The following is a 13,083-nucleotide window of genomic DNA, read 5'->3' as shown; positions in this document are numbered from 1 at the left end:
TAATTATACATACAAAATGATGGGATCTAAATTAGCTGTTCCCACTCAAGAAAGAGATCTTGGAGTCTTTGTGGATGGGTCTCTGCAAACATCTGCTCAGTCTGTAGCAGCAATAAAAGAATGTTCGGAAGTATTAGGAAAGGGACAGATAAATTAGAACAGAAAATCTTACCATGCCGCTGTATAAATCCATGGTACGCCCACACCTTGAATCAGTCGAGGCCTCTGGAACAAGATATTCTAACTCAGACAGAGCTTGATGCAGGAATTACTGGGTAAAAGAAAGTGAAACCTGCTGTTTGGGGTCAGCATAACTTAGTGGGGGGCAGTGTGTGGCCCACAGGCCACGTGTGGCCCATTGAGGTTCTGCGTGTGGCCACGAGACATTTGACTTACCATTGCCCATGCGCAGGCTTGCCAGATTCCAGCAGCTTCCGTCAGCGCAGTGTTTTCCCTACCGGTGTTGTTCAAGCGCCGCACACACAGAGCAGGGACACCTGAAGTGACGGGTGTATGCGTGCTGATTGCATGCCCCATTGCCTGTGAGAGCTCTTGTGACACCAGTTTTTAAAGGGGCTGTAGCGGCGATCCTGGCAACTACAGACCAGTAAATCTAACATCAGCACTGGGCAAATTGATTGACACTATAGTTAAACAGGACTGTCAGACACATAGATGGACAGAATTTGCTGAGAGAGAGTCAACATGGTTTCTGTGAAGAGAAATCCTGCCTTACCAATCTGCTAGAGGTTTTGAGGGGTCAAAAAGCATGTGGAGAAGGGGGATCCAGTGGATATAGTGCACTTAGATTTCCAGAAAACCTTTGACAAGGTCCCTCACCAAAGGCTCTTAAGTACAGTAAGTTGTCATGGGATAAGAGAGACGGTCCTTCGTGGATTGGTAACCAATTAAGACAGGAAACAAAGGGTAGGAGTAAATGTTAAGTTATCAGAGTGGGGAGAGGTAGCTAGTGGGGTCCCCCAAGGGTCTGTCCTGGGACTCCTCCTGTTCAACACATTCATAAATGATCTGGAGAAAGGGGTAAACGGAGGTGGCAAAATTTGCAAATGATACCAAATTGCTCCAGGTAGTTAAGACCAAAGAAGATTTCAAAAGGATAACACAAAACTAGGTGACTAGACAATAAAATGGCAAATGTAATGTTTATAATGCAAAGTAATGCACATTGGAAAACATCATCCCAACTGCATGTATAAAATGACGGGCACTAAATTAGCTGTAACCACGCGAGAGAGATCTTGGAGTCATTGTGATACATCCACTCCATATGCAGCAGGCGTCAAACAAGCAAACAGGATGGAGGGAATCATTTAAAAAGGGATAGAGAATAAGAGGGAGAACATCTGTATCTTGAATACTGCATGCATGTGTGGTCGCGTCATCTCAAAAAGGATACTGGAAAAGGTTCAGAAAAGGGCAACAAAAATGATGGGGTCAAAATGTCTGCTATCTGAGGAGACATTAATAAGACGGGGACTTTTCAGCTTGGAAAAGAGACAGCTAAGGGGGGCTAGGACAGAGGGCTATAGAATCATGACTGGTGAGGAGAAAGTGAAGAAGGAAAAGTTATTGATTTGTTCCCGTAACGTAAGAACTAGGGGTCACCCAGCAAAATGAGCAGGCAGCAGGTTTAAAACAAACCACAGGAAGTTTTTCTTCAGACAATGCACATTCAGCCTCGTGAGCTCCTTGCCCCGAGGCTGTTGTGAGGGTCAAAGCTATAACAGGGCTAAAGAAAGAGCTAGCTAGATTCATGGAGATCAGGTCCATCAGGGGCTGTTAGCCAGGCTGGGCAGGGAGAGTGTCCCTGGCCTGTCTGTCAAGGCTGGGACTGGGTCACTGGCTAATCCCCGGTTCTGTTCACTCCCTCTGGGCACCTGGCATTGGCTGCTGGCGGCAGACAGCACACTGGCTAGGGTTGCCAGGCGCCCAGTATCGACCTGGACAGTCCGGTATTTTCACCTCCTCTCCAAAAAAAATTCAGAAAACACCGGACACCTGAAATGTCCTGAACGGTCGGGTATTTTCTGATGTTTTTCCCGGCCGGGAGGCGAAAATCCCAGGTGCTTGCCTGGTTCCACAGGGGAGCTGTCTGGCCCGGAGCAGGAAGACAAGATGGTGGACGCCACCAGCAGCCTATTGGGGCCAAAAATCCTGAAAAGCATTTCTTAAAGGGGCCATGCTGTTTTTTTTCTTTTTTTTTTTTTGCTTAATAACTCTCAGCAACTTTGGTTTCCCCCCTTTTTTATTCTCAAAAGAATTTTTTCCCCAGTGTGTGTGTGTGTGGGGGGGTTGGGGGGGGGAGGGGTGTTCAGTATTTTTGGTGAAATCATCTGGCAACCCTAACGCTGGGCTGGATGGACCCTTGGTCTGACCCTGATGATCTAATGATTTCTTCTAGGGCTAATTCAAAGGCAAGGGTGGCCCTAAATTGACCTTCCTTCCCTTGTTCCAGCCCCCCCCCCCCCCCCCCGTAGCTGCTTAGAGATGTTCAGGGAGACTGTCGCTGCCGGGAGCTTTCACAGCCAGACGAGCAGGGCCAGTGGCTTTAATGTATAAGCTGTTGTGTGGAGCTGAAGGGCTCGGTTCCTGCTCTCTGATGTCTTTTCAGCCGTTTGGAAGCGGTTCCTGAGTCTTCCTTGGGCGCTGTATTCATGAACTCTGTGCAAGTCTCCCCCGAACAGGCCTGCCAGCAGCTCTGTCCCCAGTTCTTTAACTCAAGCCAGGACGCTCTCTTCATGATCAGTCGCTGCGCCTGGCCGGGGCGGGTTTCCTGCCCAGCTGTGTGAAGAGTGCTTGGGTGCTGTCAAAGGATTCATTGCCAAAGTTGGCCAACCCCCCTGCCCCGCCATAGCTGTGGTGCTGGGTCCTCTGTCAGCCCTGAGGTCTATGCTTAAATCTCAGCCACGTGCTACAGCCCTTACAGTGCATCTTGTGCGGGGGGTGCGCCTGCTCCCAGATGAGCACCGGGGCGCGTTTTGGCTGGCTCTCCCACCATTCCTCTGGCGGCTTGGGAGAGAGCCGCTGAGAGCTGCCCTCCCCTCCCTGGCAGCTGCACCGGGCCCCACCCTGTCTAGGAGACCAGCACTAGTGTCCGAGTCTGTGTTCCCAGCTCCGTGTGTGGCCTTCGGTGGAACCCAGACGGGCAGGTCTAGCCCTGGCCTTTCCCTGAAGCACATTACGCAGGTGAAGACAGAATGCACAGGTCCCTTCGATGTCTGGTCTTACCGTCTCTGAGCGGTGGTTACTGTTCACACGCGGCTGTAATTCCAGATACACAATCGGTGACTTTGTCTGAGCCTTTTCATGACTTGCATTCCTGCAGGATAATACACTAGCCCCCTGCTCTTACACAGCCGTTCCCGGTCATCTGAGGAAGTGGGCTCATGCCCCCATCTACACGTTCGGTTAGTCTCTAAGGTGCGGCAGGGCTGTTGGTTGTTTTTTACGTTTTTCCAGTGACAGGCTCATGCGGCTCCGCCTGTGATAGCATTTTTCATTTGCAAGTTTCAAGCGCTTTGTAAAGGAGGGATCGGTATCATTGTCCCTGTTTTACAGATCAGGAAACTGAGGCATAGCGAGGCAAGTGGCATGCCCAGGGTCATCCAGCAAACCAGTGTCAGAGTCAGGAATTGAACTTGCATCTTGTGAATCAAGTGCCGCACCATGACTACTGAGGAGAGAGGCTGCCGTTGACAGTCCCCACCCTGTTCATTGTCCGACACTGTCAGCCCGACAGCTGCTAGTTTCTAGGACACAGGGAGTTAGCTGCATCTAGTGCAGGCGCATGCTGGCAAGAAGAGATGCTTTGTTGCTTCTGCGTGTGTTGCCTTGTGCAGTGGAGGTGGCTCACTGCAGAGGCCGTTCCTGGCTTCCCTCTGACCCAGGCAGGCAGGGTAGGCAGACGACAAGAGGAGACGACTTGTCCTCCAAGCCTGCCTGCTGTGCGGCGCGAGGGTGGCCCGCGAAGCAGTGTGTGTTCCCAGCCGCGCCCCTGGCACGAGGGGATGCGCTGAGGCTGGCATGCGGCCCTTCCCTCCCCAGTCTCAGCTGCCTCCCTCGGTTCTGAACACGGCTCCTGGCCGCGTGCCTCCGCGTGCCGGTCGGTGGTGCCACGTTACACTAACCTTTCCCTGCCTCTCTCCCCAGCCTCAGTTGCCGGCGATGCGTTATCGTGGGCAATGGGGGAGTGCTTGCCAATAAGTCCCTGGGGCTGAAAATTGATGACTACGATGTCGTCGTCAGGTGAGTCCTCGGTATCCATGCTGGGTCTTGTGCAGCATGAACAGCGGGGGCAGAGGTTCCGCCTCCGTCCTTCAGGTGTAACCAGCAGCAGGCGCCGCTGGGAGGGAGCGTGCCGTGCCGTGTACAGCTAGCCCGGATGTGCAGTGTCCCAGGGTCCTAACCGGGCAGGCGGAGCCTCCATGCTGCCCCCGCCATGACCTCAGCCCAGCCCTCTCCTCCCGAGATCTTCCCAGGGCGTGGCTCTCCCGGGGTGTCCCTGCTGGCGTGTTAGCTGCTGTTCTAGAGCTGCTCCAGTTCCATCCCATCGGCCCGGCCCTGCCAGGACACGCACACGCGGCCTTAGCCAGGGCCTGCTGCTCCAGGGCCTGTGTCCTGCCAGGGGAGCAGAGGAGCTGTTTGCTACTCCCCTCCTGGGCCCCGGACGCTGGGGAAAGTGCTAGGTGGGAGAAATCTCCCGCCTGGCCTCCACCCCACCCCCTCCTTCTTTCTCATGACCTCGTGGGTCCTGCTCCCTCGGGCTGCAGCAGCCCCCTTCTTGCAGGGCCCCTGCTGGGCCTCGGGCTCCGCCTGGAAGGCAGGCGGGGAGGGGCTGCAGTTCTTTGCACTAAGCCTCCCACTTAGAGTTAAATCCAAAACGCCTCCTGTTGCCTCCGTGAGGGTTCCCCCTTCAGCCCGTGGCTGTGGGGAGGGGCTGGGCCGCCTGCAGTGTATGGGCTGCCCCAGTGACCCGCTGGCCTGTGGGCTGAGATGCAGAGGGGCGTTCTCAGCCCCTGCGGGAGGAGGTGCAAGGCCAGCCTCAGGCTAAGGGAAGCCGGGTGCTCAGCTCTCCATCGGCCTGGCGAGTCCCATGGCCGGCGGGGAAGGAGCGGGGCCTTTCTCTTGTGCGTTGAGGCCTGGGCGGGCGCTGGACCCAGGCGCGGGGGTGGATGCGGCAGCGAAACTCGGCAGAGCCGATGCTGCAGCATAGTGCAGGGGCCAGCCGCGCAGCAGGGATCTGACTGACTCCTCGCGGCGCCGAGGAACTCGGGCTGCAAGTTTTATTCTTAAAACTCTGGGCCAGTTTTGTGGAGGTGAAAACAAAAGCAGACCTTCGCTGGCGCTCCCGGCCAGCCCCGCCGGGCTCCGAGGGCAGGGGAGCATGAGCTGCTCTGAGCTTGGACCCTCCGTTCCCCCAGCAACAGGCCTCCTGCTGACAGAGGCAATCCTCCGGGAGCGCCCCATGGGGGAATATCAGCAGCTCTGGAGGGCTCTAGCAGGCTTCCCTGGGCAACCCCGTCTGGGCGGGTTGGAATGTGACGCTAGACAAGACTCTCCTGAATTCCAGCGAGGAGCAGGTGAGGCGGAAGCCCCTGGGGAATGAGGGCGCAGGCCTAGGGGGAGAGGGAAGGGGAGGTATGGGGACAGCCGGCTCCGGGCTCCTGGGGGTTCCAAGTCGAGGAGACAGCAGGAATGCCGCCAGGCTGTGCGCTGCTCGGGGCATGCGGTCTGCAGGCAGCGGGATCCGTGCCTTGAACATTGCCTGGCTGCCTGCTGCAGGGTGGGCTTCAGCTCTGACGTCGAGGGATTTGGGTTGGATGGAGGAGTGGAACTTTAATGTCTTGAGTCTTAGTCGGGGAAGAGTGGCAATTGTGTCATAACGTGACAGAGTTTGTGTCAGAGGGAAGTTTTCCTGGGGCCCTGTGTGCTCTGAGCAGGGCCGGACGGAGGCATGGGCGAGCCGGGCAGCTGCCCAGGGCGCCAACCCATGGGGGGCGCCTGATGGCAGCTGTAAGGGGCGCGCGACGTCCCTAAAAGCTGCCATCAGGTGTCGCGCGCCCGGCTCCCGCAGCGCCGGCCAGCAGCGCCCTTCCCCCCGCGGCGCCGGCCAGCAGCGCCCTTCCCCCCGCGGCGCCAGACAGCAGCGCCCTTCCCCCCGTGGCTGCGGGGCCCTGCACGGCCCAGCACGTGTGCCAGCAGTACTGGCCAGGCCGGGCTGGACAGTGCATGCGCCATGCGCCCCAGGGGCAGGCCCGGGCTGCGCGCCAGCAGCCATGACCGGCCTGCGCATGCGCCGGGCGGTCCCCGGGCTTCACGCCAGCGGCTGTGGCCAGCGCACGCATGCGCCGTGCGCCCCACGGGCAGGCCTGCGCATGCGCCCTGCGCCTGGGGGCAGCACCGCACGCCCGGGCCTAGGGCGCCAAAAGGGCTCGGGTCGGCCCTGGCTCTGAGCTCTCTGAGCGAGCACGTGAACAGTCCAGCTGCACTGGCTCTTCTCGTGCGGACAGTTATGCACGTTACTGTTTGTCATCGACTTGCTTTTCCAGTTCCTTGGCCTGGTGCACGCCACGGGTGCTGGTTTTTGATTCCTAGCTCCAGTGGGAAGTGGTGCACGCCGGTGTGGGCCTGTCTCATGGACCTGGCCACTCGCAGCAAGGTCTGGCTGTGCGTAGGGAGGGCAGGAGCCCAGGCAGCCGCGTGTGGCTGTGCGGGAGAGTCAGGCAGCGTCTCCTCTGTCACCCTGCAGGCTGAACTCGGCGCCGGTGAAGGGCTTTGAGAAGGATGTGGGCGGGAAGACCACGCTGCGAATCACGTACCCGGAGGGGGCCATCCAGAAGCTGGAGCAGTACGAGAAGGACTCGTTCTTCGTGCTGGCCGGGTTCAAGTGGCAGGACTTCAAGTGGCTGAAATACATTGTTTACAAGGAGAAAGTGGTAAGAGGCGGCCTGTGGCGCGTGCTGGGTGGGAGAGGCAGCAGCAGTGTCGTGACTTGGCCTGCAGCATTTGGATCTGGGCCAGGTTTCGTTGCCTGCCTGGGTGCCTGCGTTTCACTGCCACTTCCACGGGCTGGCTCAGTGCATCTGGCAGCCGCTGTCCAACCGGGGCTCCCTTCAGAATGTCCGAGCGGCCACACTGGGGCGGCGCTCACGTCCTCTATCAGAGCCCTGCCTGCCTGGTCAGTGCTCCATGCTTTTGGCACTTGGAGGGCAGGGAGCGTGGGCTTACATCCTGCCTCCAGGCCCACCAATGGGGCAGCACTAGGGCAGCTGCCCTGGGGTCTGGCACTTCAAAGGGCCCCAGGCCGCTGGAGCCCCTGTGGCACGCTCCGGGCAGCTCTGAGGGTTGCCGGGGGTAGGCAAGCAGAGCCGCATTCAGCACTCGAGATGTGGGTGCACCTGGGGTTTATCCGGGGGAGGGGCTGTTCTCTGCTGGCTTCTCCCTTTCCTAAAGCAGCCCAGCAGTCTGTTAGCTTGGGCGATGGCCACATCGAGCAGGCGGCTTCGGAGACCGTCCGTGATGCCAAGGTCCCTCTCAGGAGTGGGCCGGACCCGGTCATTTCGTATGTGCCTCTCCCATTATTGTTCCCTACAGACTGACGGGGCCGTGGTGAACGCTCACCGCTCGCCTGGTGAGTGTCGCCCGCTCACTGTGACTCTGCAGTTCACTGGTATCCTCTGCAAGTGTCGCAGCCCCGCTATCAGCCCCTTCTCCAGGCCCCCGTCGAATACGTGGAGCAGCATCGCCCCAGTCCAGTGCCTGGGGAGACCCTGGGTTACCTCTTTTCATTGTGAAAACTCCCCATTCATTCCTACCGCTCGTTTCCTAGCCCTGGGCCAGCCCGTCCACGCACGTCGATGCCCTCACAGCATTCCCGCAGATTGCGAAAGGAGATCGGGCTGCATCGCGCCGTGTTGGCTCTTCCCCAACAGGCTGTGTTCACCTGCCGGTCTGAGGCGTCGGCTCTTCCCTAGAGGTGCTGCCAGCTTGCGTGCTCTGAAGTTCGGCTTGCCTGGAGCGATCTGAGTTCCGTTCGCCATCTCCCGGCTACCTGGCGCAGAAGCCAATGTAAGCGATCGGTTACGCGCATCTGGCAAAGGGGTTTTACCTCGGATGCTGATGCCCAAATCAATCTGTTCGTCTTGAAGGTGCCACAAGACTCCTTGTTGTTTCTGCAGACGCGCTAACACGCGACAGCTCTGAGACTTGCTGCCACCGGTGGTTTGAGTTCTTCAGAAGCCTGGGGTGCAAACCAGATGGTCTGATGACTTATTGCTCCGTGTTCAGTTTGCTCCAAAACCGCCGCAACTGACTCTTCAGTCTGGGACATGGCTCAGATGTATCGCCTGGAAAGATCCTCCTTATCCTCTGCAGCGAAGGTGGCTGCCAAGGGTTCCCTTAGCTTCTCTGCAATGCCCTTGTCTTCCCTGAGTGCTGATTTAGCTCCCCAGTCATGTAGAGGCCCCACTGCCTCTTTGGCAGCCTTTCTGCTTCCTGGTGCACTTCAAAACATTGCTGTTGAGTTTTGTGTCCTTAGCTAGTTGCTCTTCCGATCCCTTCTTGGCTTGCCTCATTGCACTGCTATGCTTGACTTGCCAGAATTTGTGTTCCTTGAGTGAGTCTCACTATTAATCTTACGAATCTTGTTCCAAGCCGTGGATTTCATTGCATACCGACCAATCCCACATTGTGTGACAGGGCGAGTGTTGATTTTAATGTGCTTCATCCTAGAGTTTTAGGCCAAACAGCATCTAACCTGGCCTCCTGTATATCACTGGCAATTAACAAGCACCAATGGCTGGAAGTGAAGCCAGAAAAATTCAAATTAGAAATGAAGCGAGTATTTTTTAATGGTGTGGGTGATTAACTACTAGAGCGAGCTGCCATGGGGGCTGGTAGACTCTTCATCCCTTGATGTCTCCAAATCAGACTGATGCCTTTCTGAAAAGCGTGCTGTAGCCGAACACAAGTTGGGCCAATACAGGGGTAACTGCCTGGAGAAGCATTGGCCCGCGATTTGCAGGTCAGACCAGGTGATTTAGTGGTCCCGTCTGGCCCTGAACACTGTGAAACCTATGGAACCATACACTGAAGGTCAAGAAGAGAAGCGAGGGAGCTGAGGGATTGAGCTGTTTTGTCTGATGTGCGGCCTTTCAGGCGGTGTGTAGGCCTGATGTTCTTTCTTCAGCTGCTTGATAGAGATCCAGCAACCGTGTGGCGCTTTCCAGCCGAACCTCCAGTTGTGTGGAGAGAAGGGCCCAGAGAAGCAATTTTCCCTTTTTCAAATGATTAACCACGTGGATTCCAGTCACGGGTCAGGCGCCGGAGATCAGACGCTCTCTGGGGCCAGCCCTTTGTCCTGGATGCTCTCATGCCCTTGCACCCCAGGCCACAGCGGGAAGGCCAGGGCAGCCATCTGAGCAGATCCTTTTCACCACCCATGGCTGCCTCTCGCTGTAATAGCTGCCAGAGGTGCACAGGCGGCTCCTGAGGAGACCCTCCATGACGGGCTGCTCCATATTCTCTGTGGGGGTACACCACACGCACGACGCTTTGTGTGAGATACTTCATGTGCGATATCATTGGAACCTACTGAACACGATTATCCCATTGGTTTTCACTAGGGATGTAAAATGTTGATTATTTGGCTACTCGGATAGTCGATGCAATTTGCCTTGACTATTGGATTGGTCGGTGAGGGCGCTTTGGCCTTTGAAGTGCAGCAATCGCCCAGGGCTGTTCCTACCCTTCAAAGGCGAAGCGTTGTGGGGAGCATGGGGCCAGAGGAGGACTCACTAGCCCCATGCTCCCTGTGGCATTTCAGAGCGGCAGCGCCACGTGGAGCCTGGGGTCAGTTGGGGACCCTGGGCTGCCCACAGCGTTTCAAAGCAGCAACACAGCGTGGAACCCGAGGTCAGCGGGGGCTCCAGGCAGCACTGCCACTTTGAAACACCGCAGGGAGCGTGGGCCATCTGGGGACCCCGGGGGGCACGTGGTGTTTCAAAGCGGCAGTGCTGCGTGGAGCCTGGAGTCTGGCCCCAGGTTCCATGTGGCACTGCTGCTTTGAAGCAGGCCCTTTTCTTCCCCCGCACGCACCCCTTGCTGCCTCTTTCTGATCGAGGCAGCCAGGCAGGGGGCAGTGACTAGTCGTTCACAACCCTACTATGTCCGTTTCCTTTTGTGCCTCAGAGATTGCATGGGCTTTGCTTTGGGTCATCCCCACTGATTACGTGCCAGGGCAGTTGTGGCCCATAAGCAAAAGACAATGGAGCTTAACCTTCCCTGTGGACATGTGTGTCAGCCCATGAAGTGTGGAGACCAGGGCCCTGCAGAGACGTGTGACCATGTCACTTGACACCGGAATCCATCTCCAAGAGGAACAAAGGGCTCCCACCTTGGATGAATTGTGTTTAAAGGTGGGGAGTGAGGTAATCCAAGTCATCGGTTCTCCCCTGGGACTCCACCCACGATGACTGATGGAAGCAGCTGAGCTGGGGAAAGACTGAACTCAGATTGGAAGGATGTCCAGTCTGGAACCAATGTAGCCAGTTCCCTTGGTGTATGACACTTAGTCTGCACGTTCCGGTGTAGTTTCTGGGCTGCATGAACAGGAGAGTGGTGAGCCAGACACGAGGAGTCATTCTTCCGCTCTGCTCTGCACTGATCAGGCCTCAGTTGGAGTATTGTGTCCAGTTCTGGGCGCCATGTTTCAGAAAACATGGAGAAATTGGAGAGGGTCCAGAGAAGAGCAACAAGAATGATGAAAGATTTAGAGAACATGAGCTAGGAGGCAAGGCTGAAAGAATTGGGCTTGTTTAGATTGGAAAAGAGAAGATTGAGAGGGGACATGCGAGCCGCTTTCAAGTGTCTAGAAGGGTGTTACAAGGAGGAGGGAGAGAAATTGTTCTCCTTGGCCTCTGAGGGCAGGACAAGCAATGGGCTTAAACTGCAGCCAGGGAGGTTTAGGTTGGACATTAGGAAAAACTTCCTGCCTGTCAGGGTGGTGAAACACTGGGATAAATTGCCTGGGGGGGTTGTGGAATCCCCATCTCGGGATATTTCAGAGCAGGTTGGACAGACACCTGCCAGGAATGGTCTAGACAGTGCTTGGTCCTGCCAGGGGACTGGACTCTATGCCCCTCAACTTGATGGATGCCTGGGGCAGTCCCTCGCTCAGCGCAGAGCGCGTCCCTCCATGGCTCTGAGTGCTTCCCCAGTGCCTGAGGGGCGTGGCGGCTCTCCGCCCGAGCCGAGACCAAGGTATATGAACACCCAGGCTTTGCCAGCCGCCATATTTGGGGGCAGGCACCGAAGAAGGGAACAGTCCCATCCAGGTCACCAGCTCCCCTTGCTGCTCTGGAGCCCAGTGAGCAGAGGCTGTTCACACTCCTGCTCAGAGCACAGAATTCGACTGCGAAGCCGCACAGAGCACCAAGAGCCTGCCTGCCTGCCGCAGGAGAAGTGCCACTCAGCTGAGCCTGTCACTCACCTCGCGCTCAGCCCACTAGCCACCGGGACCCTCGTCCCAGCTTCCCAGGATCGAGTCCCCGCCCAGCATGCATGCTTTGTCTTGACTCCTAAGGATATGTGTTTACACTGAGCCATGTTAAACCACATTGTGTGTTTGCCTCCAGCTCGCTGGCTAACCCAGATCACCATGTGTCCCTTCCCTCTGTTCTTCCCCACTCCCCCAATCCATGTGTGACTTTGTCAGGCTCATTTCACTCTCTTCCAGCTCGTTGGAAAGCGTTAAGTAGCCCAGGGCCATGAATCCAGCCCTGCCGGACCCTGCTAGAAACCCCGGGGATGGCTGATGGTTCCCCCATGTACAATTGAATGTTGAGGCCTATTGGTTAGCCAGCTCTTTGCCCATGTAAGGTGTGCATGGTAATCGATATTTATCTATATACAGGATCTATATAGAGCATTCTTAAAACTGAAATACCCACCCAGAGACGTGAAAAAACAGATCGACTGAGCCAGGAGAATACCCAGACACCTACTTCAAGACAGGCCCAAAAGAGAAAACAACAGAATTTCACTTGTCATCACCTACAGCCCACAACTTAAACCCCTCCAACGCATTATCAACAATCTACAACCTACCCTGGCACATGACCCCTCTCTCTCACAGGTCTTGGGGGACAGGCCAGTCCTCACCTACAGGAAACTCCCAACCTCAAACAAATTGTTTCCAGTAACCACACAACACACTTGCATCATAATCATCCAGGAACCCAGCCCTGCAATCAGCCCCGGTGCCAACTCTGCCCACACAGCTACGCAAGCGATTTCATCACTGGACCCAACCACATCAGCTACGACATCAGGCTCATTTAACCGCACATTCACTAATGTGATCCATGCCGTCAAATGCCAGCAATGCCCCACTGCCATGTGTATTGGCCAGCTGGACAGTCTCTACGGGATAGAATTAATGGACACAAATCAGATATCCGAGAAGGCAACACACAGAAACCCATTGGAGAACACTTTAACCTGTCCGGGCACTCGTTAATGGATCTCCAACTCACTGTGTTGTTTCAGGCCAATTCCACCAGCCAAATACACAGGGAAGGGCTGGAACTTAACTTCATTTACAAGTTTAACTCTTATGCGAATGGAATGAACAGAGACATGGGCTGGCTCACACACTACCTTCCACATCCTAATGACTTAACCAACCAGCCAATGGAGGTGCCAGTTGTTCCCATCAGCCTCTTGCAACTGCTTGAACAATCTACTCGCTGTCTCCTTTTCTCTCTCTCTATCTCCCCCTCTTCCCCTTCCCTTATTTATTCTCGGATCTGGACTTCTAATACTCCAGTCATCTGAGTGAGTTGTGCCCACGAAAGCTCATGATCCCATCCACATGTTCATCTCTAGATGCTACTCGACTATTCATGGTAATTTTGTAATCTTTCTAGTTTTTCAGTCACAGTGCTGTGTGGAGCCACTGACGTGCCTCTCAGATGTCTGTTCAGCACGGGCCATGACCAAGAATTCTTGTAATCTCATGAAAGGGAAGGTGCCACAAGACTCTGAGAGGCTCTCGTTCCCATA

The 13,083-nt window shown here is 55.8% G+C and overlaps 1 protein-coding gene across 12 annotated transcripts in view; it reads left to right on the top strand.

Annotated features, from left to right (window-relative positions):
• ST3GAL3 (ST3 beta-galactoside alpha-2,3-sialyltransferase 3) overlaps window positions 1–13,083 on the top strand; it is a 259,919-nt gene that overhangs the window by 187,096 nt on the left and 59,740 nt on the right. For all 12 annotated transcript variants that reach the window (XM_075914639.1, XM_075914644.1, XM_075914642.1 and 9 more), the window contains 2 exons: window positions 4,171–4,266; window positions 6,770–6,956. In XM_075914639.1, the coding sequence (XP_075770754.1) occupies window positions 4,171–4,266; window positions 6,770–6,956 (283 nt within the window). The remainder of the gene's footprint in view (window positions 1–4,170; window positions 4,267–6,769; window positions 6,957–13,083) is intronic.

This window comes from Pelodiscus sinensis, unplaced genomic scaffold (assembly GCF_049634645.1).
Source record: "Pelodiscus sinensis isolate JC-2024 unplaced genomic scaffold, ASM4963464v1 ctg99, whole genome shotgun sequence".
Taxonomy (NCBI): domain Eukaryota; kingdom Metazoa; phylum Chordata; order Testudines; family Trionychidae; genus Pelodiscus; species Pelodiscus sinensis.
This window is presented reverse-complemented; position numbering and strand designations above follow the sequence as displayed.